A 27,231-nucleotide genomic window follows, 5' to 3' on the forward strand; every position below is an offset into this window, starting at 1 on the left:
AGAATGTACCTTTCTAAGAATTTGTCCATTTCTTCAGATTGTCCATTTTATTGGCATATAGTTGCTTGTAGTAGTCTCTTATGATCCTTTGTAAATATTTCTATAGTGTCCGTTGTAACTTCTCCTTTTTTATTTCTAATTTTATTGATTTGAGTCCTCTCCATTTTTTTCTTGATGAGTATGGCTAAAGGTTTATCAATTTTGTTTATCTTTTCAAAGAACCAGATTTTAGTTTCATTGATCTTTTCTATTGTTTTCTTCGTCTCTATTTTATTTATTTCTGCTCTGATCTTTAGGATTTCTTTCCTTCTACTAACTTTGGGTTTTCTTTGTTCTTCTTTCTCTAGTTGCTTTAGGTATAAGGTTAGGTTGTTTATTTGAGATTTTTCTTGTTTCCTGAGGTCAGATTGTATTGCTATATTGCTGCTTCCCTCTTAGAACTGCATTTGCTGCATTCCATAGGTTTTGGATTATCATGCTTTCATTTTCATTTGTCTCTAGGTATTTTTTGATTTTCTCTTTGATTTCTTCAGTGATCCATTGGTTTTTTAGTAGCATATTGTTTAGCCTCCACGTGTTGGTGTTTTTTACAGTTTTTTTTCTTGTAGTTGATTTCCAATCTCATAGCGTTGTGGTCGGAAAAGATGCTTGATATGATTTCAGTTTTCTTAAATATACTGAGCCTCATTTTGTGGCCCAGCATGTGATCAATCCTGGAAAATGTTCCATGTGCACTGAGAAGAATGTATATTCTGCTGCTTTTGGATGGAATGCTCTATAAATATCAATTAAGTACATCTGATCTAATGTGCCATTTAAGGCCTGTGTTTCCTTATTGATTTTCTGTCTGGATGATCTGTTCATTGATGAAAGTGGGATGTTAAAGTCCCCCACTATTACTGTGTTACTGTTAATTTCTCCTTTTATGGCTGTTAGTATTTGCCTTATATATTGAGTTGCTCCTATGTTGGGTCCATGTATAGTTACAACTGTTGTATCTTCTTCTTGGGTTGATCCCTTCATTATTAGGTAGTGTCCATTCTTGTCCCTTGTAACAGTCTTTATTTTAAAATCTGTTTTGTCTCATATGAGTATTGCTACTCCAGCTTTCTTTTGATTTCTATTTGCATGGAATAACTTTTTCCATCCCCTCACTTTCAGTCTGTAAGTATCCCTAGATCTGAAATGGCTCTCTTGTAGGCAGCATATAAACAGGTCTTGTTTTTGTATCCATTCAGCCAGTCTATATCTTTTGGTTGGAGCCTTTAATCCGTTTACATTTAAGGTAGTTATTGATATGTATATTCTTATTGCCATTTTGTTAATTGTTTTGGATTTGTTTTTGTAGGTGTTTTTTCTTCCCTTCCTCTTTTGTTCTCTTCTCTTGTGGTTTGATGACCATATTTAGTGTTATGTTCAGATTCCTTTTTCTTTTTTGTGTGTGTATCTATTATAGATTTTTGGTTTGTGGTTACCATGAGGTTTTGATATAGCAGTCTATATATAGATAAGATTGTTTTAAGTTGTTAGTCTTTTAATTTCAAATGCATTTCCAATATCTTGCATTTGTACTCTCCTCATAATTGCTGTTTTCTTTTTTCTTTTTTAAACATCTTTATTGGAGTATAATTGCTCCACAATGGTGTGTTAACTTCTGCTTTATAACAAAGTGAATCAGCTATACATATACACACATCCCCATATCTCCTTCCTCTTGCGTCTCCCTCCCAACCTCCCCATCCCACCCCTCTAGGTGGTCACAAAGCACTGAGCTGATCTCCCTGTGCTATGCAGTTGCTTCCCACTAGCTATCTATTTTACATTTGGTAGTGTATATATGTCCATGCCACTCTCTCACTTCATCTCAGCTTACCCTTCCCCCTCCCCGTGTCCTCAAGTCCATTCTCTATGTCTGTGTCTTTATTCCTGTCCTGCCCCTAGGTTCTTCAGAACCATTTTTTTTGCCTTAGATTCCATATATATGTGTTAGCATATGGTATTTGTTTTTCTCTTTCTGACTTACTTCACTCTGTATGACAGACTCTAGGTCCATCCACCTCACTACAAATAACTCAATTTCATTTCTTTTATGGCTGAGTAATAGTCCATTGTATGCATGTGCCACATCTTCTTTATCCATTCATTTGTCGATGGACACTTAGGTTTCTTCCATGTCCTGGCTATTGTAAATAGAGCTATGATTGATGGTTTTGATATCATATTTGTGTGTGGATGATTTCCTACCTCTACTGTATGTTTGCCTTTACCAGTGAGCTTTCCATTCGTCCTCTTCTTGTTGCTAGTTGTGGCCTTTTCAGCCTAGAGAAGTTCCTTTAGTATTTGTCACAAAGCTGGCCTTGTGATGCTGATTTCACTTAGCTTTTGCTTGTCTGTAATGCTTTTGATTTCTCCGTCAAATCTGAACGAGAACCTTGCTGGGTAGAGTATTCTTCGTTGTAGGTTCTTCCCTTTCACCACTTTAAATATATTGTGCCACCCGCTTCTGGCCTGCAGAGTTTCTGTTGAGAAATCAGCTGATAACCTTATGGGAGTTCCCTTGTACATTGTTTGTTGCCTTTCTCTTGTTGCTTTTTATTTTTTCTTTGTCTTTAATTTTTGTCAATTTGATTACTATGTGTCTCAGTGTGTTCCTCCTTAGGTGTATCCTGCCTGGGACTCTCTGTGCCTCCTGGATTTGAGTGACTATTTCCTTTCTCATGTTAGGAAATTTTCAGCTATTATCTCTTCAAATATTTTCTCAGGTCCTTTCTCTCTCTCTCTTCTCCTTCTGGGACCTCTATAATGCGAATGTTGGTGTGTTTAATGTTGTCCCAGAGGTCACTTAGATTGTCTTTCTTTTCTTTTTTTTTAAATTTGAATCTCTTTTTTAAAAATTAATTAATTTATTTATATTTTATTTTTGGCTCTGTTTGGTCTTCGTTGCTGTGTGCAGGCTTTCTCTAGTTGCGGTGAGTGGGGGCAACTCTTTTTTTTTTTTTTTTTTTTTAAAGATTTATTTATTGATTGATTGATTGCTATGTTGGGTCTTCGTTTCTGTGCTAGGGCTTTCTCTAGTTGTGGCAAGCGGGGGCCACTCTTCATTGCGGTGCGCGGGCCTCTCACTATCGTGGCCTCTCTTGTTGCGGAGCACAGGCTCCAGACGCGCAGGCTCAGTAGTTGTGGCTCACGGGCCCAGTTGCTCCGCGGCATGTGGGATCTTCCCAGACCAGGGCACGAACCCGTGTCCCCTGCATTAGCAGGCAGATTCTCAACCACTGCGCCACCAGGGAAGCCCGGGGCTACTCTTTGTTGCAGTGTGCAGGCTTCTCATTGCGGTGGCTTCTCTTGTTCTGGAGCACGTGCTCTAGGTGCATGGGCTTCAGTAGTTGTGGCACATGAGCTCAGTAATTGTGGCTTGTGGGCTCTAGATTGCAGGCTCAGTAGTTGTGGTGCACGGGCTTAGTTGCTCCACGGCATGTGGGACCTTCCCGGACCAGGGCTCGAACCTGTGTCCCCTGCATTGGCAGGCAGATTCTTAACCACTGCACCACCAGGGAAGTCCCTATTTATTTTCTTTCATATTCTTTGTTCTGTTCCATGGCAGTGATTTCCACCATTCTGTCTTCTGGCTCACTTGTCTGTTCTTCTGCCTCACTAATTCTGCTGTTGATTACTTTTAGCGAATTTTTCATTTCAGTTATTGTACTGTTCATCACTGTTTGTTCTTTAGTTCTTCTAGGTCTTTGTTAAACATTTCTTGTAACTTCTTAATTTGTGCCTCCATTCTTTTTCTGAGATCTTGGATCATCTTTACTATCATTACTCTGAATTCTTTTCCAGGTAGATTGCCTATCTCCACTTCACTTAGTTGTTTTTCTGGGCCTTTATCTTGTTCCTTAATCTGGGACATATTCCTCTGCCATCTTGTTTTGTCTAGCTTTCTATGATTGCAGTTTCCTTTCCATGGGTTGCAGGGTTGTAGTTCTTCTTGCTTCTGCTGTTTGCCCCTGTCTCGTTTTGGCTTCTTCTTTGTCTTTGGATGTAGGATACCTTTTTTGGTAGGTTCCAGCGTTTTTTTGTCGATGGTTGATCAGCAGTTAGTTGTGATTTTGGTGTTTTCTTAAGAGGAGGTGAGGTCACATCCTTCTACTCCACCGTCTTGTCTCCGCCCCCAGGTATTTACAATACAAACCAAAACAGACTTGTTCTGACTACTCGATGTCTCCATGGCAACAACCACCACAGCCGCTTGGCCCAAAGAACTCAGCGAGGCGCTTGCTCCTCCTTTGTTCCCACAACCACCACCACCTCAGAACAGTGTGCCACACTCCCAGCTCACAGCACCCCAGCTGACCGGCGATACCTACCCAAGGCGCCTAGGTGCAGGTGGCCCTCAAATCCCACCATGCCTGCACTCCCTCCACCCCCTCAGTCCTTGGCATGTGTGACCCTCCTTCTTTTTTTCTTTCTTTTCATACACTGATCCCAATTATTGATCCTCTTCCTTCTCCCTCTACTGCCACAAACAACCTCTTCCTTCAGAGAAGGATTTCTCTCTTCTCATTTTGGATCAGAACAAGGAGTCCCCTCTACTTGCCTGGTCCTGAAGCGAATACACAGAATACATAGAGTCAGATATTCTATGACATTAACAAAAAAATTTCCCCCTGACCTTCTTCTCAGTGTTGCGAGTAGGTTCTATAGGTTAAGGTCAAAACCCTAGTTAATGGTAAGTCTTTTTCTACATAAGGAACTGGTGCAAGGTTTATCCATATTTCAGTGGGAGTCATAGATTTAGGCTTTAATGATAAATGTTTCATCACGAGATGTGACTGATGGAAGTTTAGGGATGAAGAGCATGACTGTGGGGTTTGTGTAGCACAAAATAGGGTAAAATTACAGTGTGAGTAGCACCCCCTAGTGTTGAGAAGAAGCTGTAAGTAGAGGGGAGGTGGCTGGGAGAAGGGGAGTGTCGCAGGGTTTGTCTTTATTGCTTTGCTCTCAATCCACTCATGCAGGAGTAGGATCCAGAGATCCTGGGTTCAGCTGTTAAGAGACTTATGAATAAAGTGCTTAAAGTAATTCAAGAGACAGCATCCAGGGATGAAACCAAAACTAAGATGCCATCAAAAAAGACTGAGGAGAGAGGTGAAATCCAGGTGGCCAGCAATGAGAGATAGACAGTGGAGGAAGCTAGGCTGAAGCAAGGGACTCCTGGTGTACCCTGGAGAGACTCCTAGCTGCTACCTGGGGGAACACTATAAGCATTTCTTTTTCTAGGACTCTCAAGCTTTATAAGGGAAGGAAACTTTTGAAGGCACTGAGTAAACTTGCATATCATTCCTCAGATCACCACCAAGTCTGCCTGAGCTAAGGACAAGAGTGGTAAAATAAGAGTGAGAAGCCTTTGAATGCAGATATCTGAGCAGGTGAAATAATCAGAAATAAAAGCCAGAAGCCTTAACAACCAGGTATAGGGTAGAGTTGGTCACTGGCTGCCTAGATGCCCTTAAGTTTTTAACGACTTCAGACATCTCCTTGGTTTGGACCTAGTTTGATTTTCTGACTCTGGCTACTCTGATTGTTTGTTGAAGTTGATATTTGCCATCATGCTGACCCCATTCTACGTACAGACCAGGTTTCACTTATTGTCCCAACCCTGACTCCTTTCTGTCCTGTAGAGTTTGGTGAGATATGAGGAGGACCAAGCCAGTCAGCTCCTGGACTTTCTTCCCTCCTTTCATTTATCTATTGAACACTTACTATGTGTCAGACACTGCATTAGATGCTGGGGATATACTAGTGAAAAAAACTGACAAAAATCTCTGCACTTATGGAATTTACATTCTAGTTGAAGAGGCAGACAGTAAACAAATTGCAAAAATGTAATCTGTGATATATGGTTCTAAACCCAGAAATGAGGAGATGGTGGTTAAAAGTGTACATAGGGTGGCCAAAAGGGGTGACTTTTGAGTAAAAATTTGAAGGAGATTATATTAGTCTGGTAGAGCTGTCATAAAAAAAATACTACAGACTGGGTGGCTTAAATAGCAGACATTTGTTTTCTCATAGTTCTGGAGGCTGGAAGTCCAACAGCAAGGTGCTGGTAGGGTTGATTTCTGGTGAGACTTCTCTTCCTAGTTTGCATGTGGCTCTGCACTTACTAGCTGTGGATTTTTTGGAAAGTTACTTTACTTCTTTGAGTCTTGGTTTCCTAATCTGTAAAACTGGAATAATAAAGAATCTACCTCAAAGAGCTATAGTAAGGATTAAATGAATTAAAGCCTGAAATGCGTTAGAATAGTTTCTGGTCCATAGTAAGTAGCAGATAAATGTTAGCTCTTATTATTATAAATGTTTGCCTTCCTGGAAATTATATACATTACCAACTAGCCAATCTTTGGTAACTCTAAATGTGTGAGTTGCCTATCTCCTCTCCTGTAAGGTTCAGATGGGCTTATCAGGCTTTCACAGACAGCAACACAGAGTCACAAATCAAAGGGCAAACTAAGTCCATTAGGAAAAGATAAGAGCCATTTGATGGGAACACTTGGTTTGAATAAAAAATTCACAGGGCCAGAGGTAGGTTCAAAGTTTGGGGTGTAGAGGACCAAAGGTTTGGAGTCAGACAGAGGCAGGGCAGAGTACAGAGGAAGAAGGAGAGTTCAGTGTGACAGCAGGCCAGAAAGAAATGAGATGGTGTTCAGGATGGCTGCTGCAACACTTCACCCCACTCCCCTAAACTCCCCACCCAACCCCCTCAGGAGAGCTTCATGAAAGGCCCTGGCCAGGGTCTAGGATAATTTTGCAGTGGGAGGCTGATTCCCACTACCATTTTTCTAGCTCCATAAAATCTCCATGGCATTAAGTACCATGGGAGAGGGAGCCAAGGTGCCAACCAGCAGGTGTCTAATATTTCTATTTTTGGGACTGGGAGATAATATGTAAAAGTGGGTAAAGGTCTAGATGGACTAGGCTCAGCAAGGACCAATGGAAGGTGGGATGAATATGCAGAGATGGGAATAATTAGATATCAGCTTCCATAGGGTGGATAAAGATTTTGAATATGCTAAGGAAGACATATTTCACTTTTATGCAGGGATGAGTAGAGCAGATGTTTCATCTCCAGTACAGCCTCAATCCAATAGTCATTGGTGCCTTTGAAGGTATTTTATACACCTCCATTGGTAGTCTGTGGCTTTTCTAGCTACCAACCACTAGGGTGTTACTAATAATCAGGAATTTTGGGGTAAATAACAGTCTGGAAGCTATAAGAGTTATGGAATGGTATATGTTGGGTAATGAAGCAATGCTGTGAATTATTATGAGATTTTGTGGTGATAAGGAACATTGACCAGCCAAATTGTCTGTAAGAAGTGTTTACAGGCTGGCATGGAGGCATAGTGCCTTTTGTTTGTGTTTGTGGAGATTGAGGGACCATTTTGTAGGGCAGCTTCCTGTTGCTTGTTTTTCTGTATAATAAAAAAATTGGCTGGTCTTTGTCCCTGATTCCTTGTAAGAAGACTCTAAATCCTTGGAATTCCCTGAGTGATAGGAGTGTCTTTGTTATTCATGGTAGGTCCCTGGATAGTTTCAGGATGGGGGCTGGCAGTGCTGGAAAGACCCAACCATGTGATTAAGGTTTGGGGATTTGAGTCACATTATATTAACCTGACCTCCCAACCTCTGGAGAGAGAAGGCAGCTGGAGACTGAGTTCAATCATGTGGCCAATAATTCAATCAATCATACCCATGTAATGAAACCCCAATAAAAACTCTGGACACCTGAAGCTGGACACCTGAGCTTGCTAGTTTGGTAATCATACATTGATGTGCTGGCAGGATGATGCATCCTGAGGACATGGAAGTTTCAGGTTTCCTCTGAGATCTCATTCTTTGTGCTTCTTCATTTGGTCAATCCTGATTTGTATCCTTTATAATAAAACTGTAATCATAAGTACAGGGCTTTCCTGAGTTCTGTGAGTCATTCCAGTGAATTATGGTGTCTGAAGGAGTAGTAAGAACCCTGAAGGTTTGTAGCCAGTTGGTTGGAAGTGTGGGTGGCCTCGGTTACAATACAAGTTTCTAAGTCAATATTAGGATATTTGAAGCCATACCATGAAGTTAAAACATGAAAAATCTATATCTATATGACTGTAGAGACCAGTTTCAACCCAACTGAGACTTTTAATCTCTTAGTTATAATGTTCTAGAAAGAAAGTTTGGCTTAGCCAAGTTTATGAATTATTCCTCTAACTTAGGTAACATTTTTTTCTCCAATTAACTGCAAGTTTTAATGCCATGGGTCTGAGGCAGGGTAGCCAGGATTGGGGTAGAGGTGACCAAAACCTTCAACTTCCAGAAGAACCCACTTCTCTTCTTGAGGTGGTCATTTATTTGGGTGATAGTATAGATAAACAGGGAAGGAACTTTTAAATTACCTGGTGAACTCTCAGGAATTGCCAGACATTTCTGACTGTTTTAGGGACCTGCTTAGTAATTTCTGAGAGATGACCAAGTGCCATGATAATGTCTCATAGTAGCTGGCCAAGGTGCATCATCTTGAAGGCATTCTGCCACTTTTCACTTGCCTTATGTGAATGAGGCTCTAGGCACTGGAAGTCATGGCATCATCAAGCCTCCTATCAATAGATCTGGTCAGGAGTGGGACATGGTCTCAGATGGTAACTGTGGCCCCAGTAATTTTGATAGAGGGGCACTCATCAATTTTTCTTACATTGGAATTCATGGACAAGAACTGAAATTCCATGGCCCAGATGCGACTGACCTCATTCCTTAGCAGAATCAACAAATGGCATCATTGTGCCCTTGATGGGTAGGGCCATCAAGCACATTGCCTAGCACTATCAGAAGACCTACACAGTTCTGGATCACTGCTCAGCTCTCTGCAGTCCATGCAGTTCATGAGAGTAGGTATGTGATATATTTTCTCTCAAATCTGAAGGTTAGAATAAAGTAGTTTCCAGAAGTGCAGGTGAATTTCTCTGGGAGTGATGCTTGCAGTATGCTGGGGTATGTATGATGCTAATGAACAAGGGCTTGGTACTCTACTCCCATCCTTGCCAGCTGCGTGGAGAGTGTCATCTGTGGGAGTTGGAACTTTCAACCTTGTCTCTACCTTCCACTCCAGACCCTTCACTCATATGAGCAATGGAAGACCAAGAAAACTGAGAGCCTCAGGGAATTTTGTTCCAACATCACTCTCAACCAGTGGTTCTCAGGGGTTGAGCCAGACGGGGCATCTTTGAGGGTTCACATATTCTGAGAACTATTGGAAATTGCATCCTGAAGTGGCCTAGTTAAAGTAAAATAGACTGAGGCTAGGCTACAAAATCCAAATAGGGCTAGATGAGCAGAAGTGATCAAATTATAAAGGTGAACAGGCTAGGGAATGAGGGTCAGCAATGCATGCGAAGGGTAGAAGCAAGTGGAAGAAAGAAAATCTGGAGGAAACCTTTGACCCACAGTCCACATGCTCATGAAGGCATTTTATTTGGTATCCATGGCTGTTGATGCAGGTATGCTGGAATCCAATAGAAGAGCCAAAGCAAAATGAATGTGCAGCTCCAGCATTGTCAGTATCAAGTCTTTTCAATTCTACATCTTTATCAACTTGCAAATCTGTCCTTCCCTCTCTCCTATGCAGTTGCTTTCTAAGTTTTGGAGATTCTATCTCTTAAATACTTCTCAATCTACTTCTATGGTGACTAGAGTGATACATCTAAAACATGTATTTGAGTTAAGTACCTTCAAATCCTCCTCATTTCCTACAGGATTAAATACTAATGTCAGATAGCATATACAGAAGACTATTTGTGATCTTGCCCCTGCTTATTTCTCCATCCTCGTCTCTCACCACTTCCCCTCTCTCTCTAGCCACAATGACTTATTGGTATTTCCTGGAACATGCCATTCTATTACATTCTTTCATGACTTAGTTCCTCTGTATATTGTCTGGAATGTTCTACTCTTGTATGTCTGGCAAATTCCTACTAGTCCTCTAAGACTTTATGCCTCTCTGAATTCTTTTCTGACTACCAAGGCAGAGTTGAACACCAGTTCTTTACATATGTCTTCTATTTTAGCACCTACTGCAATGAGTTGTAATGATTTGAAAATCTGTTTCTAGAGAGCATGGGCCATGTCTAATTGATTTCTGTGGTTTCAGAGCCTGGCACAGTGCCTGACACATAGTAGGATCTCAAATTATCTCTGAATGGGGAAGTGAAATGCTTTAAAAGCAGGAGAAACTTGTCAACAAGTTCATGTTGATAATCTCTTGGATTCAAGATTTGATGTCTGAAGTGTGTGATATTGATTCCTTCATTAATTCAACAAGTATTTATTGAACATCTACTGTAAGCCAGGCATGGGAATACAATGATAAACAAAAATAGTTGTGTTCTTCACTGCTCTCAGGGGGTTGAGGATTTATTGGGGGAAACTGTTACAGCATTTGTTTGAATTACTACATAAAATAGAACATGTTCTGGGTTTGTCTCATCATGTCAGCTGGAGATTTTCTCTAACACAAGGCTTTCTGCAATATGGGGTCAAAGCCTTTGCCTGTTGGGCTACTTTGGCTTCATGAATGCTGCAAGTTTCTCTCTAGTTCTTCAGCACATAAAACTACAACAAATTAAAACACAACATGTAAAATAGTTGAACATCTTATTTTAATCCAGGCAAAACGTTGTCCTCAGAAATATGTGGACTTTACATCAATGACTTTATAGTTTACCAAGTGCTTTTGCATTTATAGTGGTATTTGGTTTTGCTTGTAGGAAAACCAAAGGAACATAGGAGGAGCGTTCAAAAATCAACAAAACAGGATCACTTTCTTAGGCTGTAGGGACTACCTTTAGACAGTGAGACATTATCAATATATATACCCAAGAAAATAAAGATTCTAGTCCCCCTGCTAAAAGCCAATATAAGACACAAACTTTTAACCTGCATTGTTACTGGAGGAAATGAAAGAAGCTGCCAGGTCCAGGCATGTTGAAAATAGAAAAAAACAAAAAACAAAAAAACAAAAAATCCAAAACATAGCTCCTGTGAAAATCAGATATGAGAAAGTTCGAACAAACCCAAACCAGGTTCCTGTTCCTACAGGCTCCTACTATCTTGATATCCCCTGAGGGTTGGGTTTTGTTTCCTTCTCCGTTGGGGTTAGCTATAAAGAAGGACAAACTTGGAGTCAAGGTGACCAGTGATGTACAATCAGTTAGGTCCGTTAAAAGGCATACTGGCCAGAATTGTAGGGGATAGACATTCTGTTTTAAATGTCGTTTAAGACAGGGGTTTATCTTTCTTGAATTTGGCTATGCTGTTTTCCCTTCAGTCCCTCAGCTGAAGGTGATAACTAACAAGGAATCGCCGCAGAACGGAGAAGCAATTTTCTTTCTTTTAGGTAGCATGCTGCTGTGGCAGAGACACATGGCCACAAGGATTCAATTATAAAACTCTCATTTTGATATATAAAAAGATTACAAACAAAGCACGGGGCAAAATAAAGTTGCAATTTCAGCTTGAGTCCAAAGTAGTTGACAATCTCCTAAATTGAAGCTAAAGTTATTTTGCTTAATTAGGAGTTAAAAAAAATCACTTCATAAAAGTCATAGTATTATGTACCAATTAGTCTATTAATATTTTTCCCCCTTTCTGAGGGTCTCAGAGAAAAACAACATTTTTCTTGATCATCTTTTTAAGATAAAAATCGTAGGCCAGGTAGAGCTTTCAAGCTTCTTTCTAGGATTTAGGGAAGGAAGGAAGGAAATGGGGAGAGGATAAAATTGCAGATTATTTCATACCTTTTACCAGTTCTAAACAGAAACCTACTTTGGCCTTTTGATGCACTGGTTTTTCCAAAAAAGGAGTTTTGGCTTTGGCCTAAAATCCCTCTGGAACCATTGTCCTGTCCATTTAAATGCAACCCCAGGAAGGCTAGTATAGTGATACATTTCACATATAAACTTTAGTGTAAAATAACTGGATACAAAACGTTGGATTCTTTATCTCAACAGCAGCAAATATCTATGTACAAATGGGAGCTACTTTTCTCAAAACTGGACTCTGTCCATTTCCTGAATTAACTTTACCATTGTGGTTTGGTTGTTGTTTTTGGTGGGCAGAGGTGCAATTGGGATGAGGGAAGGGAGTTCTTGCACTGGTCAGGTGGCCAGGCAAGTTTACCAAGGAGCTCATTCTGGCTCCAGAAAGGGGAGTAGGTCATCCCTACTTCCCGAAACTGGATCACTCCCACTCCCTGAAACCGGGAGCGGATCATCCCTACTCCCGGAAACAGGGAGCAGATCATCCCCACTCCCCGCTGAAGAAGGAAGGCAGTCACTGCCTAGCTCTCTGCCACCTGCGACTCTGGACTTGATTGTCCCCAGAAGACCTTCAAAGGATCTGAATGTGGCCGATTTCTTCATGTCTCCAAGCTTCCTGCAGATGGCAGAGCCCATGGTGGACAGGGCAGCTCACCTCTTTTGTTTCATTTAGGCTTTGGAGACCTGAGCATCGTGCCAGCTCTTGGACAGATTCTGCCTCAGCCCCACCAAGGCCGTCAGGTCCAACTTCCTCTTGAGCTCCACGCAGAGTCTCTCTTTGGCTGCCAGCACACAGCGTAGGGTTACAATTTCTGCCTCCAATTTACCAACCTCAGATTTGAGCTTCTTTTTCTCCGCCTCTGTGAGATCCTCTGGTTCGGCAGTCCGGTGGGATTCATACGTGGCCGCAGAGGTCTCTATCATGGCGCCTGGCATAGGCTGAGAAAGAAGATCTTCATGAAAAGAGTCCAGGTCCAATTCTTGGTAGAGATAGTCGAACTCATGGCCAGAGGAAAAGTAGTCTTGGCCAGCAGAATCGAAGTCTAGGCCTTCGGGGTCAGACTGTAGGGTGGGGTGGGACGGATCCATAACTTGGCCAGTGGAATGGACGCTGTGGCCAGTGGGTCAGTGTCCTGGCTGCGGAATAGATGCCTTGGTTTACCGGGTCCACTTCCGGATGGGGTTGGAGGTGTGGCTGGGGGGTAGGGTATGTTGGGTTGAGGTCGTGGAGGCAGAGGTGGGACTTCTGGCCCGAAGGCCGCGGAGGACAGAACTTGGACTCAGCCTGTGCACCTCCAATGCTCTTAGTGGGTTAGACATCACAACGTCCCTGTGAGGCAGGTGCTGCTACAGTTGTCAGGGAGGAGAGGTATTTTCCCTCCTGCCTCAGAGGTGACTGGTCCTGCCCTTCAAACCAAGTCTGACTCCCCTTACGGACCTCTTTCCACCACAGCAGCCATTTTTAAAACCTTGAAAATCAGTTGAACTTTTTGTGCTAACAGAAATTTATGACAAAGCCTCATACATAAAATAAATAAAAACTGCCTCAAAGTGGGGCAGGGAGTCTAGGACTCCTGTTCTTGTACCCTCCCAATTTTCCCTTCCCAGGTTCCCAAAGGGGCCTGAGAAACTCCTGGCACCACTCATAAGGTGTATATGAAGGCCCCTCAAAACTCTTAAGTCTAACAGTGCTCCCATGGCATGAAGTATCAACAGTGCCAGAGGCTTGGGATAGTGGAACTTAGAAAGTGAGTCTGACCAGTCACAATTGTCTATTTTAGGGAGGGAAAGGGAGGGAGAATGAGTAAATCTATAATAGTTGTGTCAAGTTTAAGCTTAAGAAAAGCAAACGCTACTGTACTATGAGAATTTAAGAGAGAAGAAATAAGATATATGCAAATAGACAGTGCATGGGTTTTCAATGTTGCAGTTGCATTTTCTTTCTTTTCCAAGCATCCACTTACATTTCTGAAGGCATGTCTGTCCATATACATGGTTATCAGTTGTGGGAGGTGGTCTGCACAGAAAAGTAGTAGAAGTTGAACAGGCTCTGTCAGGATGCCAACGTACCATATCCCCTACTTCTTTCTATTCAGAGCTGGTAATTTATACAGCGGAAAAATCAGGACTTCAACCCAGTAACGGCAGGTGGTCAGGTATCATTTAGCTCATTGCCTGGCTGCTCATTACCAGGGAATAGCCTTGAGCAAGTCTTAGTTTCTAGTGGTTTTGTTGGATATTCTGGTAGTTCTTGCAAGCATGATCTTGTGGAACCTGATATGATCCTCAGCAAATTTCAGCTGTTTGCCATACTCATGTCTATGTAGCTATAATTAAGCATCTAGCTGGGCATCCAAACCAACTTCAAACCTTTGGATTTATACTTAATAATCCTTTCATATAGCTCAGTAGTGTTTATTATTGTCTTACTTTGAAGTATGTGCCTCCCTGGATTAAAAAATGAGGATTGTCCTTGTTGAAAACATGAAGGCTAATGAGGGATTTGGCTGTGTGTATAAAGGCCTGAAAAGGGCAGTAAGGACTGCCTAGAAACTGTTTTGTTCCAGAGGCTGAACTCTTCCTCAGTTGCCTGCAGAACGCTAGTGGTTTCAGGAATGTTCTAACCCTGAACCAGTGCTCTTCTTTGAAAACTGAGGATGAAGGGTAAAGAAACCCCTGAATTACACGGAGCATACATTTGTCTATTCCAAGTTGAGACTCCAGATAACCATATTTGAGCTTGCACTTGATTATCCTTCTCTGAATTGTTTCAGCCACCAACCTCACTGCCTATTTTCTTATTTCTATGTTTCCTCACCCTTCAGTTCAAAGTATGAAATCTTTTGTTAACCTGTGATTCTTTTTGGTAGAGTAATGATTTCCCTCATAGCAAAATTGACCTGACCTCTCTGAGAAACTTCGTTTCCATATCCCAAATCAAAACATGGCCTCTGAATATTGGCCATAAAAAGAAACGAAATTGAGTTATTTGTAGTGAGGTGGATGGACCTAGAGTCTGTCATACAGAGTAAAGTAAGTCAGAAAGAGAAAAACAAATACCGTATGCTAACACGTATATATGAAAAAAAAAAAAAAAAAAGGTTCTGAAGAACCTAGGGACAGGACAGGAATAAAGACGCAGACGTAGAGAATGGACTTGAGGACACGGGGAGGGGGAAGGGTAAGCTGAGATGAAGTGAGAGAGTGGCATGGACATATATACACTACCAAATGTAAAATAGCTAGCTAGCTAGGGAAGCAACTGCATAGCACAGGGAGATCAGCTCGATGCTTTGTGACCATCTAGAGGGGTGGGATAGGGAGGATGGGAGAGAGATGCAAGAGGGAGGAGATATGGGGATATATGTATGTGTATAGTTGATTCACTTTGTTATAAAGCAGAAACTAACACACCATTGTAAAGCAATTATACTCCAATAAAGATGTTAAAAACAAACAAACAAACAAAACAAACAAAGAAAAACATGGCCTCTGGAAAGGGGCCTCCTAGCTAGTAATATTCTGACCTCCTGAGTAGGCCTAGAAAAATAAGTTACACAATGGAACAGTCCATTTTGTTAGGCTTATGCATAACCACATACAAAACAACACATATGTTTTGAAAACGTAGATCTATCAAATGAAATTTTACTTAATTTATAATGAATCTAACCAACTGTTTGAATAAACTATCTTTTTAAGATGTAAAATACCAAACTATTGCCCCATGATTTTAGAACCTCAGCTCTCTAGATTAGACAATGAAATAATCAGTATTCCACAGAAAGGCTCACAAAACTGTTCATCTGAAACTGAAAGCTTTTCGATGCTATTTGCACACTAAAAACAGCCAAAATATTTGATTCAGTAACCTCTGAAGAAAGAGCTTGAAAATTATTTTTAATCCCACAATGGATTGCTATATTTTTTTCCCAAGAAAGACGTTATTGACCTATTTTTAGCAAAGAATAAACTTTGAATTATTTTTCTAGTAAGGATGATGGATTTATACCAATCCTTTGTAAATGTAAAGGTAAATGATACAACAAAATGGTTTTTTTCTCTTAATGTTTAGAAGCCTGTGTGTTATGTTTTGGAAATAAATTATTGAAACTTGAATGTAAAAGCAAAGTCATACCACTCACCAGGTCTGGGTTGTTTGGGGATGGAAGGAGCGAGATTGTAGTAATTGATACTTGAGTCTAGAAATGATTAGGGACTTGTACCAGTGTCAGCCGTTTTAACCACTTGACTTCTTTTGTTATGGAAGGTCAATGCAGAGCTTCCTGATTACATCAGCTCTTGTAAAATAATCCACATTGGTGGTTCAGACTGCTTCTAAAGAACTGACAACTCACCCTGTAATCCGGTCATTTGCACTGCTAGATTTAACCATAGTGAGTTCTCTAGGACTTTATTTCTATGATGACAGAACTACTACCATGAACGTTTTGTTCATTTTAGCTGAAAAACAGGAAAAATGTTTAAATGTTTAATTGGGCCTGAAAATAAGGCATATAGTTGAAAACCTAATCCAGTAAGAATGTTTCAAGAGTAGGAGAAGAAAATTGGTAGTTAGGCTTTTCTTGTGGAAAGCCATAATATTATATTTGATTTCAGTTTGCAAGTTATTTTCATAACTATCTCACATCATAGCCCAGCTCCATCTGTAATATATGCAGTGAGTCACCTTCCCCATAGATATTCTCCAGCATGAACTGGAATATTTGCTGCAGTTTACAACTGCACAGGTTATAGGTAACAGTCCTCACATTTCAGTAGTTCAGTTGGTCTTCATTTAGAACCAGGGTGACATTTCCTTTCAGCAGCCCTTCTACATGGACTAATTAACTTAAAAAAATAGTGAGGTATATTATAGCGTAGGATTTTCTTCTCTGAAGCCCAAACATACTATCAGGATATTAAATTGGAGCTTATTTTAAGTTGGAGAGTTATTCACTCTCTTTGGTGGTGTATATAATTGTAGCCAGAATCCTTGGGGGAATCAAATTAAAATTCAGAATCTGGTTGAATCTGAAGAACTAATGTTCTCCTCTCCGCATTTGCATGAGATGATATGTACGGGATGAAGGGGCTTGTTAGGAGGAATTTTACGTATGGATCCTCAGAGGTAGAAGAAGAGGAATGACAGGGAAGTGGAGGGGCGAAGAGAAGGGAAAAGAAAATGATCAAAAGATATAGGAACGTCCCTAGATTAAAAATGAAGATTCTTCCTGTTGAAAACATGAAGGCTGTATATATAAAGACCTACAAAGGGTAGTAAGGGCTCTTTAAACACTATTTTGTTCCAGAGAATGGACTTTTCTTTTGATGCTTGCAGAAACACTAGTGGTTCCAAGAATTTTCTCAGACTGAACCAGAAACTGCCCTCTTAATGCTGAAGATGAAGGGCAAAGAAGCCCAAGAACTAAACTAAATAAAGGGCAGTATGAGCAGACTTTAGGGGGAATTTCACAACAGAAGGTGTTCTCATTCCCTGTTTTCATTTGCATGAGGAAAGTGGGGGGAACAGATTATCCCTTCCCAGAAGTTTTGATTTTGTTTTTTCTCCTTACGTGTTGGAGGATAGCAGGTTGGATGGTAAGTCCTGGGGACAACAGTAGGGAGTCATCTAAGAGAAGAATGTAGGTGAAGCTGGCACATGAGTCAGTAAAGACTTGGTCAATTATGGGCTGGTAGAAATAGGTTGTCTGTGCTCTGCTAAGGAACCCAGGGTTCGGTGTGTTTCTCTAGTCAGGATCTAGAAATTAGGAGGATTCCTTAAAACGGAACAGGGGGTTGTAAAAAGACATTTTTACACTTGCTTCTCACTATCACCCTCCTCCCCAGCCAACACACTTCCTGAATTACATGCAGTTTCAACAAAGGCGTAGACTGCTATTAAAATGTCTGTAAGGGACCCAGATTACTTGACCCTTAATTAAGCAGGAAAATTTATCTGGAGGATGTTCAGATTTTGAGTACTAAGAGATACACTTTCCCTCAAGGGACTGGGCACAGACTGGACATCCATAGAGAGAACAGATTAGAAGCACATGTAAGGGCTGGTCCTGAGCATAGAGGACTCCAAGAAGTGACTGGGGAGACTTGGTGGCGTGGGGTGGTGGTGTGCTTAAGTCCTGAAGCTTGGCTCTGAGGGTTTAGAACCAGCAAAATGTGGGGGCCAAAGCAGTTTGACTCACTTGTACCCAGTGGCTGCAGAGACCTGGGGGCAATCAAGCTGCTAATAGAAAACTCACAATCTTTTAAAGATTATGACCATTGTGGTGAATTTGCTATAACACATAAAACCTAAGGCTTGGACTCTACTCCGTAGTTGCTTAACTATTCTTGTTTTAAATCTGTCATGCCTGCTATGGCAACAGCATAATTACTTTATTTCCTCGATTCTGAGACACAATCAATTGTAAGACACATCTTCATTTTAATAAGAGGTTTCTAGGAGGAAAAACCTGTATTAAATCACACACTGATTAAATCATGCAATCCCAATTTTAGAAACATTAAAACGCCACAAAATGTGAATATTAGAAGTGAAGAAATACAGTAGTAATGCAGCAAACTATAAACACTAATGGCTCCGCTTGATTCTTCTACTGGAGTTCAGAATGGACTTTCATTTGTACTGGTTCCTCTTCTCTTTCTGAAAGAAAAGACAGAAGGGAAATTAGCATTTATTAAATATCTTCTACAATAATAAAAATAATGGAGATATCTAATGTTTATTGACTACTTATTATGTGCCGGGAATTGTTCTAAGTGCTTTCACATGTGTTATTTCATTTAATCCTCATAATAATCTTGAGAGGTAGGTATTAGAAATACTATTAATCTCTGTGAGACTCAGTTTCCCATTTCTGCAGATCAAGAAACTGAGATGCACAGAAAATAACTTGCCACATAGTTATTAAGTAGCAAATTTGCGATATTACTCTATAAACCTAGGGCTGCTTCATTTTTTTAAACTCATACTTAAAACTCTTTATTATCTTTCTTACTTCTGAAATATAATATGCATGTAAAAGTATACATATGTACTTTAAAAAATTATAAATGTAAATAACTATGTACTCACCACTCAACTAACAAATAGTGTTTCCAGTGTTTTTGAAGCATGATACGTGTCCTTCTCATTCTATTTCCTTCCGCCCGGTTAACCTCTATTCCAAATTTTGGGGTGATCATTCCTTTTTTTCTTCATAAGTTTTTACCTCCTTTTGTGTCTATAAATAATGTATTACTTAGTTTTGCCAGTTTTTGAACTTTATTTTTATTGAGGTATAATTGACACATAACAGTTTCAGGGGTATACCATAATGATTTGATATTTATATATTTCTTGACCCTTGAACAACAGAGGTTTGGACTGCACAGGTCCACTTATACATAGATTTTTTTCCAGTAAATACGTACTGTATGTAGTACTACATGATCCACAATTGGTTAAATCCATAGTTGTGGAATCATGGATATATTGGGCCAACTGTAAATTATATGTAGATTTTCAACTCTGAGGGGATTGGCATCCCTAACCCCCGTGTTGTTCAAGGGTCAACTTTATTGGGAAATGATCACTATAATAAATCTAGTTAACGTCTGTCACTATTTTTTTTTTTTTTTTTTTATTCACACACACACACACTGTATTTTATTTTTACAAGACATAAATAGACTGACACCAAGCATTGTACATGGATGACCACAACAAAAGCAACAATGATTGCAATTACCAAACATGAAACACACTCATACTATGTCATAATATTGACATTCAGTCCAGTAATCCTCCACTGTAACAGCTCCTTTACTTTGCAGTGAAAAATTGATTTGTATATTCTTTGCCTCTGAGTCCTTGTGGGATTTTTTTTTTTTTAAATTCAGACAGAAAGTCACAAAAATTATACTCATCCTCATCAGTTCACTCAGTCCCATGTAATTAATTTTTTTTTCATCTTGATCTTTTGTTAGCACTTTTATGAGTTCATCAGTTTTTCATTAGAGTTCTGAAAATGCTTATTCATTCAGTTCAGCAGTACAGTCAGTTACCAGAAACCTGTACTTGTCAGAGTCTTTTCCATGAATTTCTTGAAGATGAAACCCTTTTATAGGAACATATTTGCAAAATCATCAGAGTACACCCAGAACTGTCTGTAAATGACAAAAGACTTAAAAATGACCACGGTTAAAGATTTGATGAAAGTTCATAATAATGCAGTTGACAAGAAAATTAGTTATTTCTGAGATATACATTTTAAAGTAATAACTAGGATTATTACTTATAACATTATACCAGAACATATAAGATTTTTAGAAATTTCATGTAATGTCTGAAACATTTATATTAACATATTTCCATACATATTTCCATACAAATACAAATATAAGATTTTTAGAAATTTCATGTAATGTCTGAAACATTTATATTAACATATTTCCATACATATTTCCATACAAATACAAATATAAGATTTTTAGAAATTTCATGTAATGTCTGAAACATTTATATTAACATATTTCCATACAAATAACCCAATGAAAGTTTAGTATTAGTTGTTTTGTTTGTTTTTTTATACTGCAGGTTCTTATTAGGCATCAGTTTCATACACATCAGTGTATACATGTTAATCCCAATTGCCCAATCCAGCACACCACCATCCCCACCTCACCGCAGTTTTCCCCCCTTGGTGTCCATATGACCATTCTCTACATTTGTGTCTCAACTTCTGCCCTGCAAACTGGCTCATCTGTACCATTTTTCTAGGTTCCGCATACATGCATTAATATACGATATTTGTTTTTCTCTTTCTGACTTACTTCACTCTGTATGACAGTCTCTAGATCCATCCATGTCTCAACAAATGACTCAATTTCGTTCCTTTTTATGGCTGAGTAATATTCCATTGTATATATGTACCACAACTTCTTTATCCATTCGTCTGTTGATGGGCATTTAGGTTGCTTCCATGACCTGGCTATTGTAAATAGTGCTGCAATGAACATTCGGGTGCATGTGTCTTTTTGAATTACGGTTTTCTCTGGGTATATGCCCAGTAGTGGGATTGCTGGGTCATATGGTAATTCTATTTTTAGTTTTTTAAGGAACCTCCATACTGTTCTCCATAGTGGCTGTATCAATTTACATTCCCACCAACAGTGCAAGAGGGTTCCCTTTTCTCCACACCCTCTCCAGCATTTGTTGTTTGTAGATTTTCTGATGATGCCCATTCTAACAGGAGTGAGGTGATACCTCATTGTAGTTTTGATTTGCATTTCTCTAATAATTAGTGATGTTGAGCATCTTTTCATGTGCTTCGTGGCCATCTGTATGTCTTCTTTGGAGAAATGTCTATTTAGGTCTTCTGCCCATTTTTGGATTGGGGTGTTTGTTTCTTTGATATTGAGCTGAATGAGCTGTTTATATATTTTGGAGATTAATCCTTTGTCCGTTGATTCATTTGCAAATATTTTCTCCCATTCTGAGGGTTGTCTTTTCGTCTTGTTTATGGTTTCCTTTGCTGTGCAAAAGCTTTGAAGTTTCATTAGGTACCATTTGTTTATTTTTGTTTTTATTTCCATTACTCTAGGAGGTGGATCAAAAAAGATCTTGCTGTGATTTATGTCAAAGAGTGTTCTTCCTATGTTTTCCTCTAAGAGTTTTATAGTGTCCAGTCTTATATTTAGGTCTCTAATCCATTTTGAGTTTATTTTTGTGTATGGTGTTAGGGAGTATTCTAGTTTCATTCTTTTACATGTAGCTGTCCAGTTTTCCCAGCACCACTTATTGAAGAGACTGTCTTTTCTCCATTGTATATCTTTGCCTCCTTTGTCATAGATTAGTTGACCATAGGTGCGTGGGTTAATCTCTGGGCTTTCTATCTTGTTCCATTGATCTATGTTTCTGTTTTTGTGCCAGTACCATACTGTCTTGATTACTGTAGCTTTGTAGTATAGTCTGAAGTCTGGGAGTCTGATTCCTCCAGCTCCATTTTTTTCCCTCAAGACTGCTTTGGCTATTCGGGGTCTTTTGTGTCTCCATACAAATTTTAAGATGATTTGTTCTAGCTCCGTAAAAAATGCCATTGGTAATTTGATAGGGATTGCACTGAATCTGTAGATTGCTTTGGGTAGTATACTCATTTTCACAATGTTGATTCTTCCAATCCAAGAACATGGTATATCTCTCCATCTGTTGGTATCATCTTTAATTTCTTTCATCAGTGTCTTATAGTTTTCTGCATACAGGTCTTTCGTCTCCCTAGGTAGGTTTATTCCTAGGTATTTTATTCTTTTTGTTGCAATGGTAAATGGGAGTGTTTCCATAATTTCTCTTTCAGATTTTTCATCATTAGTGTATAGGAATGCAAGAGATTTCTGTGCATTAATTTTGTATCCTGCAACTTTACCATATTCATTAATCAGCTCTAGCAGTTTTCTGGTGGCAGTTTTAGGATTCTCTATGTATAGTATCATGTCATCCGCAAACAGTGACAGTTTTACTTCTTCTTTTCCAATTTGTATTCCTTTTATTTCTTTTTCTTCTCTGATTGCCGTGGCTAGGACTTCCAGAACTATGTTGAATAATAGTGGTGAGAGTGGACATCCTTGTCTCGTTCCTGATCTTAGAGGAAATGCTTTCAGTTTTTCACCATTGAGAATGATGTTTGCTGTGGGTTTGTCATATATGGCCTTTATTATGTTGAGGTAGGTTCCCTCTATGCCCACTTTCTGGAGAGTTTTTATCAGAAATGGGTGTTGAATTTTGTCAAAAGCTTTTTCTGCATCTATTGAGATGATCATATGGTTTTTATTCTTCAATTTGTTAATATGATGTATCACATTGATTGATTTGCGTATATTGAAGAATCCTTGCATCCCTGGGATAAATCCCACTTGATCGTGGTGTATGATCCTATTAATGTGTTGCTGGATTCTGTTTGCTAGTATTTTGTTGAGGATTTTTGCATCTATATTCATCAGTGATATTGGTCTGTAATTTTCTTTTTTTGTAGTGTCTTTGTCTGGTTTTGGTATCAGGGTGATGGTGGCCTCATAGAATGAGTTTGGGAGTGTTCCTTCCTCTGCAATTTTTTGGAAGAGTTTGAGAAGGATGGGTGTTAGCTCTTCTCTAAATGTTTGATAGAATTCACCTGTGAAGCCATCTGGTCCTGGACTTTTGTTTGTTGGAAGATTTTTAATCACAGTTTCAATTTCATTACTTGTGATTGGTCTGTTCATATTTTCTGTTTCTTCCTGATTCAGTCTGGGAAGGTTATACCTTTCTAAGAATTTGTCCATTTCTTCCAGGTTGTCCATTTTATTGGCATAAAGTTGCTTGTAGTAGTCTCTTAGGATGCTTTGTATTTCTGTGGTGTCTGTTGTAACTTCTCCTTTTTCATTTCTGATTTTATTGATTTGAGTCCTCTCCCTCTTTTTCTTGATGAGTCTGGCTAATGGCTTATCAATTTTGTTTATCTTCTCAAAGAACCAACTTTTAGTTTTATTGATCTTTGCTATTGTTTTCTTTGTTTCTATTTCATTTATTTCTGCTCTGATCTTTATGATTTCTTTCCTTCTGCTAACTTTGGGTTTTGTTTGTTCTTCTTTCTCAAGTTTCTTTAGGTGTAAGGTTAGATTGTTTACTTGAGATTTTTCTTGTTTCTTTAGGTAGGCTTGTATAGCTATAAACTTCCCTCTTAGAACCGCTTTTGCTGCATCCCATAGGTTTTGGGTCGTCGTGTTTTCATTGTCATTTGTCTCTAGGTATTTTTTGATTTCCTCTTTGATTTCTGCAGTGATCTCTTGGTTATTTAGTAACGTATTGTTTAGCCTCCATGTGTTTGTCCTTTTTACGTTTTTTTCCCTGTAATTCATTTCTAATCTCATAGCGTTGTGGTCAGAAAAGATGCTTGATATGATTTCAATTTTCTTAAATTTACTGAGGCTTGATTTGTGACCCAAGATGTGATCTATCCTGGAGAATGTTCCGTGCGCACTTGAGAAGAACGTGTAATCTGCTGTTTTTGGATGGAATGTCCTATATATATCAATTAAATCTATCTGGTCTATTGTGTCATTTAAAGCTTCTGTTTCCTTATTTATTTTCATTTTGGATGATCTGTCCATTGGTGTAAGTGAGGTGTTAAAGTCCCCCACTATTATTGTGTTACTGTCGATTTCCTCTTTTATAGCTGTTAGCAGTTGCCTTATGTATTGAGGTGCTCCTATGTTGGGTGCATATATATTTATAATTGTTATATCTTCTTCTTGGATTGATCCCTGGATCATTATGTAGTGTCCTTCCTTGTCTCTTGTAACATTCTTTATTTTAAAGTCTATTTTATCTGATATGAGTATAGCTACTCCAGCTTTCTTTTGATTTCCATTTGCATGGAATATCTTTTTCCATCCCCTCACTTTCAGTCTGTATGTGTCCCTAGGTCTAAAGTGGGTCTCTTGTAGACAGCATATATATGGGTCTTGTTTTTGTATCCATTCAGCCAGTCTATGTCTTTTGGTTGGGGCATTTAATCCATTCACGTTTAAGGTAATTATCGATATGTATGTTCCTATGACCATTTTCTTAATTGTTTTGGGTTTGTCTTTGTAGGTCCTTTTCTTCTCTTGTGTTTCCCACTTAGAGAAGTTCCTTTAGCATTTGTTGTAGAGCTGGTTTGGTGGTGCTGAATTCTCTTAGCTTTTGCTTGTCTGCAAAGCTTTTGATTTCTCCATCAAATCTAAATGAGATCCTTGCCGGGTAGAGTAATCTTGGTTGTAGGTTCTTCCCTTTCATCACTTTAAGTATATCATGCCACTCCCTTCTGGCTTGCAGAGTTTCTGCTGAGAAATCAGCTGTTAACCTTATGGGAGTTCCCTTGTATGTTATTTGTCGTTTTTCCCTTGCTGCTTTCAATAATTTTTCTTTGTCTTTAATTTTTGCCACTTTGATTACTATGTGTCTCGGCGTGTTTCTCCTTGGGTTTATTCTGTATGGGACTCTCTGCGCTTCCTGGACTTGGGTGGCTATTTCCTTTCCCATGTTAGGGAAGTTTTCGACTATAATCTCTTCAAATATTTTCTCTGGTCCTTTCTCTCTCTCTTCTCCTTCTGGGACCCCTATAATGCGAATGTTGTTGCGTTTAATGTTGTCCCAGAGGTCTCTTAGGCTGTCTTCATTTCTTTTCATTCTTTTTTCTTTAGTCTGTTCTGCAGCAGTGAATTCCACCATTCTGTCTTCCAGGTCACTTATCCGTTCTTCTGCCTCAGTTATTCTGCTATTGATTCCTTCTAGTGTAGTTTTCATTTCAGTTATTGTATTGGTGATCTCTGTTTGTTTGTTCTTTAATTCTTCTAGGTCTTTGTTAATCATTTCTTTCATCTTCTCAATCTTTGCCTCCATTCTTATTCCGAGGTCCTGGATCATCTTCACTATCATTATTCTGAATTCTTTTTCTGGAAGGTTGCCTATCTCCACTTCATTTAGTTGTTTTTCTGGGGTTTTTTCTTGTTCCTTCATCTGGTGCATAGCCCTCTGCCTTTTCATCTTCTCTGTCTTTCTGTAACTGTGGTTTTTGGTCCACAGGCTGCAGGATCGTAGTTTTTCTTGCTTCTGTTGTCTGCCCTCTGGTGGTTGAGGCTATCTAAGAGGCTTGATGGGAGGCTCTGGTGGTGGGTAGAGCTGACTGTTGCTGTGGCGGTCAGAGCTCAGTAAAACCTTAATCCACTTGACTGTTGATGGGTGGGGCTGGGTTCCCTCCCTGTTGCTGTGGCGGTCAGAGCTCAGTAAAACCTTAATCCACTTGACTGTTGATGGGTGGGGCTGGGTTCCCTCCCTGTTGGTTGTTTTGCCTGAGGCAACCCAACACTGGAGCCTACCGGTGCTCTTTGGTGGGGTCAATGGCAGACTCTGGGAGGGCTCACGCCAAGGAGATCTTCCCAGAGCCTCTGCTGCCAGTGTCCTTATCCCCACGGTGAAACAGAGCCACCACTCGCCTCTGCAGGAGACCCCCCAACACCAGCAGGTAGGTCCGGTTCAGTCTCCCCCAGGGTCACTGCTCCTTCCCCTGGGTCCCGATGCACACATTACTTTGTGTGTGCCCTCCAAGAGTGGGGTCTCTGTTTCCCCCAGTCCTGTCAAAGTCCTGCAATCAATTCCCTCTAGGCTTCAAAGTCTGATTCTCTAGGAATTCCTCCTCCCGTTGCCGGACCCCCAGGTTGGGAAGCCTGACGTGGGGCTCAGAACCTTCACTCCAGTGGGTGGAATTCTGTGGTATAAGTGTTCGCCAGTCTGTGAGTCACCCACCCAGCAGTTATGGGATTTGATTTTACTCTGATTGCGCCCCTCCTACCGTCTCACTGTGGCTTCTCCTCTGTCCTTGGACGCGGGGTATCCTCCTTGGTGAAGTCCAGGGTCTTCCTGTCAATGATTGTCCAGCAGCCAGTGGTGATTCTGGTGCTCTCGCAAGAGGGAGTGAGAGCACGTCCTTCTACTCCGCCATCTTGGTTAATCTCTCTGTCACTATTTTTGAATGTTATATAAATGGAATCATACCTTATGTATTCTTCTGTGACTTGCCCACTGTTTTTAAGATTCATCCATGTTGGTGGTATTGCCATAATTTATTCGTTTTCACTGCTCTATAGTAGTCCTTAGTATGTATATAACACAACATATTTAAACATTCTATTTATGAAAGTTCTTTACTGAGACACTGAGACTTCACTGAGACTTTACTGAGTCCTTTACTGAGACTTGAAGGTGAGTTTCCCTGGTATACCACCCCAGGCCAGAAGCCTGTCTGAAGTCTATTCCTGCATATACACTTAATGTTTTCTTGCACATGTGACTTCATATTTGTTCACAATAGACTGTTCTTTCCTGAAATATATCCTGAAACATATTTGATGTGTTATCTTTCCAGCCTCATTTCTTCCACTTCCCATCATATACTTTGTACTCCAGGGCTAAATTACTGCAGTTCTGAAAACTTCAAATTCACTGTATCCTCTTGCCACTAGGCCTTTGCACATGTTTCTCTTTCTGCCTGGAATGCTTATTTCCTGGCTAACTCTTGCCCACCTATCAGGAGTCGTCTGGTTGCAAAAGCCTTCTTCCAGGGGCTTCCCTGGTGGTAGAGTGGTTAAGAATCTGCCTGCCAATGCAGGGGACACGGGTTCAAGCCCCGGTCCGGGAAGATCCCACATGCCACAGAGCAGCTAAGCCCATGAACCACAACTACTGAGCCTGCGCTCTAGAGCCCATGAGCCACAACTACTGAGCCTGCATGCCACAACTACTGAAGCCCGTGTGCCTAGAGCCCGTGCTCCGCAAAAGAGAAGCCACCGCAATGAGAAGCCC

General features: G+C 40.0%; 1 protein-coding gene across 1 annotated transcript; it reads right to left on the bottom strand.

Moving 5' to 3' along the window:
* Positions 1-12,224: 12,224 nt before the first annotated feature.
* Positions 12,225-12,929, bottom strand: TPD52L3 (TPD52 like 3). The gene is given in 1 exon segment (XM_036856631.1): positions 12,225-12,929. A coding segment is annotated over 1 exon segment (567 nt). The 5' UTR covers positions 12,792-12,929.
* Positions 12,930-27,231: the final 14,302 nt, after the last annotated feature.

The sequence above is a fragment of the Balaenoptera musculus genome, chromosome 6 (assembly GCF_009873245.2).
Source record: "Balaenoptera musculus isolate JJ_BM4_2016_0621 chromosome 6, mBalMus1.pri.v3, whole genome shotgun sequence".
Lineage (NCBI taxonomy): Eukaryota > Metazoa > Chordata > Mammalia > Artiodactyla > Balaenopteridae > Balaenoptera > Balaenoptera musculus.